We start from the raw sequence: 4,472 nt of genomic DNA, 5'->3' as shown, positions 1-4,472 counted from the left end.
AAAATCATGAACAACACCAAAAGCATACTTAGAGTCAGTATAAATGGTTGTGGTTTGATTTTTTGCAAGAATGCAAGTACGTGTTAAAGCAATGAGTTCAGCAACTTGAGCAGAACGAGCTTGGGGTAAAGAATAGGCTTCCAAAACAGCATACTGAGTGCATACCGCATATCTCGCAACTAATTTGCCTGCATAATTTTTAAGACCGGAACCATCAACAAACAAAACAAGGTCAGAGTTTGGGATAGGCATGTCCTTGAGGTCAGTTCGAGGGGTTAAGAATTGAGTTGTGACAGACAGGCAATCATGAGGCTCACCATCAGAGGCGATTGGCAGAAGTGACGCAGGATTTAGAATTGAACAGCGATTTAAGGTTACATTTGCAGCTGACAGTAAAAGTTTCCTCTATTTAGTAAGACAGGAATTGGAAATGTGCTGAGTTTTGCCCTTGAGGAGAAGGGCCATCACAGCATGTGGAACTGCAACGGTTAAAGAGTGTCTCAAAACTAGAGAATTTGCCTTTTCAACCAACAAGGCAGCAGCTGCAAGTGAATGGAGGCAAGGAGGAAGTCCCGCAACCACGGGATCAAGGGCAGAGCTGTAATACGCAATTAGGCGATGCTTTTCACCATGTAACTGAGTGAGTACTCCTAAAGCAATTTCTTCCCATTCATGACAAAACAAAGTAAAGGGTTTCTTATAATTAGGGAGTCCAAGAGCGGGAGCAACAGCGAGGGCTTGCTTAAGGGCCACAAATGCTTGTTTGGCTTCAGGAGTCCAACGGAGGGGTTCTGGGGTGGTATCATGAGTAAATGCTTGCAAGGGTTTTGCAAAACCCAGGATCCACTGTCTACAATAACCCGTTGCACCTAAGAATCCCCTCATCTGTTTTCTAGTCATAGGTTTGGGAATGTTGAGGATAGCTTCAACTCTACTAGGGCTTCTCTGGTTTTTCTGCTGCTTCTGATACAGAAACCAGTGACCAGCAAAACCATCTCGCACGTGTTCCTTTTTGGGGTTTTTTGTTTTGTTTTGGTTTTTTTTGGGGGGGGAGATCTGTGTTTTCAAATGTCTGATTGCATAAGGGCCTTGAATGCTGTATTGTAGTGATCTTAAATGAAGGGCAGCAGTCATGCAACTGAGTTGCAATAGGTTTAACCCAGTCAACTCAGTGCCTTAAAATATTTTGAGGAAAGGATTCCTTAGGGTGATATCTTTTATTGAAGCAATTGCATAGTTGGGATAGTGTTAGACAAGCTTTCGAATGCAGGACATTCTTCTTCAGGTGGCATGTTTTGGAAATAATATAAATGCTATCTTTTGTGGTTTAAAACAACCTGAAACTATTGGGAGACTCTGATTGGATGTAGCTTATCCACATCCTCTCCCTATTGGGTTTTATTTTACTTGTCTTTGAAGCTTCTAGTGTTGACCACGGTTTCATTCAAGATACCAAATCACCTGGTTCACAAGTCTGATCTAGTGTGGCAATTCCTGTAACTTGTCTGAATGCTATTTCTAGTGCAACTGCTTAATTTGAAGGCTTGTGAAGCTATGATTTCAGTATAAATCCCATCAGCTTTGCCATTCATTCAGCTTACCCATCTTTTCACTCCCTCTTGTTCAGGTTCAAGAGCGGTTTGTGGCTCATGGAAATGACAGACTCAAGCTGATTGTATTACTGTGTAGTGAGGATGATGAGACGGTCCAGAAAGCAGCTGCGGGAGCTTTGGCCATGCTGACAGCAGCACAGAAGAAACTCTGCTATAAAATGACTCAAGTGGTAAGGAGTGAAATCTGATTCCCAAAGACTGAATGGTGTGAGCACACAACTCCATAGCAACCTGGATTTATTCTTGTTCAAATATTCATGAATTCAGTGCCACTACCTAATGTTAAGTTTGGTAAAGGTTTGCTTTTCAATCACTGGTGATAGCTAAAGTCAGGATTCAGGTGACTGGCAGAACAGTACAGAAGTACTTGGCTGGAAAAGCAGGAAGAATTAAAGGACATTATCAAAGTGCTTTCCTGGGCAGAGAACTAAAGCAAGACAGGTTGATGAAGGCTGCTTGCTCAGCCTCTGTTTCCATGGGCCTAATATCTCCATTTCTCAATTTAGCTATCAGTGATTCAAAAGCAAACTGTTACCAGACTTTAACATTAGACTTTAGGTAGTGACACTGAATTCATAAATGCTTGAACAAGAATAGTCTGTTTTCTGAAGAAAGCGTTTAATTGAGTACAGCAATTTGGAATTTCAAGTATGTAACAAAGACAACAGAAACATTCTGCCAAGCTAAGACACAGTCCAGTAAGACACAGTGACAGCACACACAACTTCTCCTAACTTAAAACGAAATGTAATAAGCCAAAGAGAGTCAACAGGAAGCCTTGCATAGCTCTTACATAATCCTGAGGGCAGAATGTCTCAAAGTCTCCGCGGGATCTGCAGGTCATCTTAGAGGATAAGGAGGAGATCCCACAGGCTTCATCTTTGCCTGGGTTTTTAGAGGTGAATTTGCACCACCTGCTCCCCCTTGAGTGCCTTGATCATAACATGCTTCTCATGTCCAGTCCATCATGTATTGCATACCCCACACAACTAATTCATTCAGTGTCTTTGTCTCTTCTCAGGGGTGTTGGTTGTAGCCGTGTTGGTCTAAGGACATAGGCAGACAAGGTTCTTTGGGTAAATGTGATATCTTTTATTAGACCAACTAAATAGTTGGAAAAATTGTTCTTTGCAAGCTTTTAGGCCCAAACACCCGTCTTCAGGCTCTCTCCCTATGCCTGAAGAAGGGTGTTTGCACATAAAAGCTTGCAAAGAACAATTTTCCAACTATTAGTTGGCCTAATAAAAGATATCACATTTACCCAAAGAATCTTGTCTGCCTCTGCCTCTTCTCATGTATTCCAGTCTCTCACCCCTTACAGGTTCTGCTTTGAAATGTAAATGTAGTTCCCTGCTGTCTGGTTATGCCAGCTGTTTAAGCAGTCTGGTAACCCTACCCTGCTCCCTCAGGTCACATAGCTCCAGAATCAGTTAAAGGCCCCACATTTGTGACAACTGTGCCAGGTTTTTTCCAACAAAACTGTGGAAAGGAATTTGTTATTCTACAGTCAGAAGACACCATCTAGCATAACAGCTTGATGGGGGATGAGCTTTCATGGAAACAGAGAGAAATTTTCACGGGCTAGCATCTGTTGTTCCTGTCTTAAGTGACCACTTTCTCCCCACTGAAAAGGACCTTACCTAGTGGCAGGCCAACCTTGTGCTCTTAACTGAGATTTTCCCATAATATACAAAATCTCCAGTTGGTCATTCACAGTTTTTTTTTTTCCTTCCATTCAGACAATTCAGTGGCTGGAAATCCTGCAGAGGCTCTGCTTGCAGGACAGTGTGGATGTTCAGCACCGTGGGCTGGTTGTTGCTTACAACCTAATCAGCGCTGACAAAGAACTCGCCAAAAAGTTGGTAGAGAGTGAGCTCCTGGAGATCCTGACAGTCGTTGGCAAACAAAAAGATGACCCCAAAATACAGCATGCTCTTGACGCAGCTCGTGAGTGCCTTGTGAAGTGCATGGACTATGGGCTGATCAAACCGCTGTCACGGGCATGAGGACATCATTGTCTATTGAGAAACGGCAAGGAAAGGGAGGCCACCAGGAGGTCTGGAAGTCTTCCAGATCTGCATAAGGACACTCAGTCCCATGGCCAAGGCTTTACTGAGCACTGGCTTTGTGTGTTTTGTCCTGAAAGAAGGTAAAACTTAATGATATCTAGGTACTGCAAATACCTTCAGTGCCAGGATGCAGCAAATTTCCACTGAAAGAAGCAATATGGGAAGCACATTGAACAGCTGCTGCTTCAGGAAGTCTCAAAAAGGATAAAGAGAATGAGTGGACTGTTTTTACAAATGAAAATTCTTTATTTCAGCAATTCCTAGCAGTGGAAGAACAAGCACTAGGTTTTATTTCCTCACATCAGATGCTCAGAAACTAGTTCAGATTTGTTATTTAAAAATTATTGTTTTTTCTTTTTAATTGGAATGCAGCATTTAGCGTGTGAGAGCACTGGGTGGATTCATAATAAACAGCAGCTTTGCTCTGTGGGTTCCTTGCAGTCTCCCTTTGATTTAATAAGAGTCTTTGTTAGTCAGAATTTACTGAGGGGAAAAGAAGTGAAGACAGAGCTTGCACTTTTTCACCTCAGAAATAGACAGTGCTGTATTGTCCTCTGATTATTCATCCAATAATATGAGTCACTGATTAACATCTAGATAAATCTCGGAGAACACTTCAGTATGTGCAGAGACAGTTGCGCATGCAGAGACATCATGCACGACTAGAGACTATGATAGAAAGTCTGTCCGTAGGTAGCTAGTATTGCGAAAATTTTCTAAAAGCCCTGCAGGAACAAGGATTCACAAGGGAAGTGGATTCAGCTAATGCATACGGAGCAATGTGACCACA

General features: G+C 42.4%; 1 protein-coding gene across 1 annotated transcript; it reads left to right on the top strand.

Moving 5' to 3' along the window:
* Positions 1 to 859: 859 nt before the first annotated feature.
* LOC132244731 (protein unc-45 homolog B-like) lies at positions 860 to 3,896 on the top strand. The gene is made up of 2 exons (XM_059717086.1): positions 860 to 1,783; positions 3,353 to 3,896. Exons 1-2 carry the CDS (start codon positions 1,736 to 1,738, stop codon positions 3,617 to 3,619), a joined length of 315 nt encoding a protein of 104 aa, XP_059573069.1. The 5' UTR covers positions 860 to 1,735; the 3' UTR covers positions 3,620 to 3,896.
* The last annotated feature ends 576 nt before the right edge of the window (positions 3,897 to 4,472 follow it).

The sequence above is a fragment of the Alligator mississippiensis genome, chromosome 14 (assembly GCF_030867095.1).
Source record: "Alligator mississippiensis isolate rAllMis1 chromosome 14, rAllMis1, whole genome shotgun sequence".
NCBI classification, from domain to species: domain Eukaryota; kingdom Metazoa; phylum Chordata; order Crocodylia; family Alligatoridae; genus Alligator; species Alligator mississippiensis.
The sequence above is the reverse complement of the archived record's forward strand: the minus strand, read 5'-3'. Positions and strand labels throughout refer to the sequence as shown.

Excerpts from the sequence above, each read along its gene's own strand:
- LOC132244731 (XM_059717086.1), top strand. The coding sequence starts at position 1,736 with ATGCTGACAGCAGCACAGAAGAAACTCTGCTATAAAATGACTCAAGTG. Across the intron at positions 1,784-3,352 it reads GCTATAAAATGACTCAAGTG|ACAATTCAGTGGCTGGAAAT; the intron begins GTAAGGAGTGAA and ends CCTTCCATTCAG.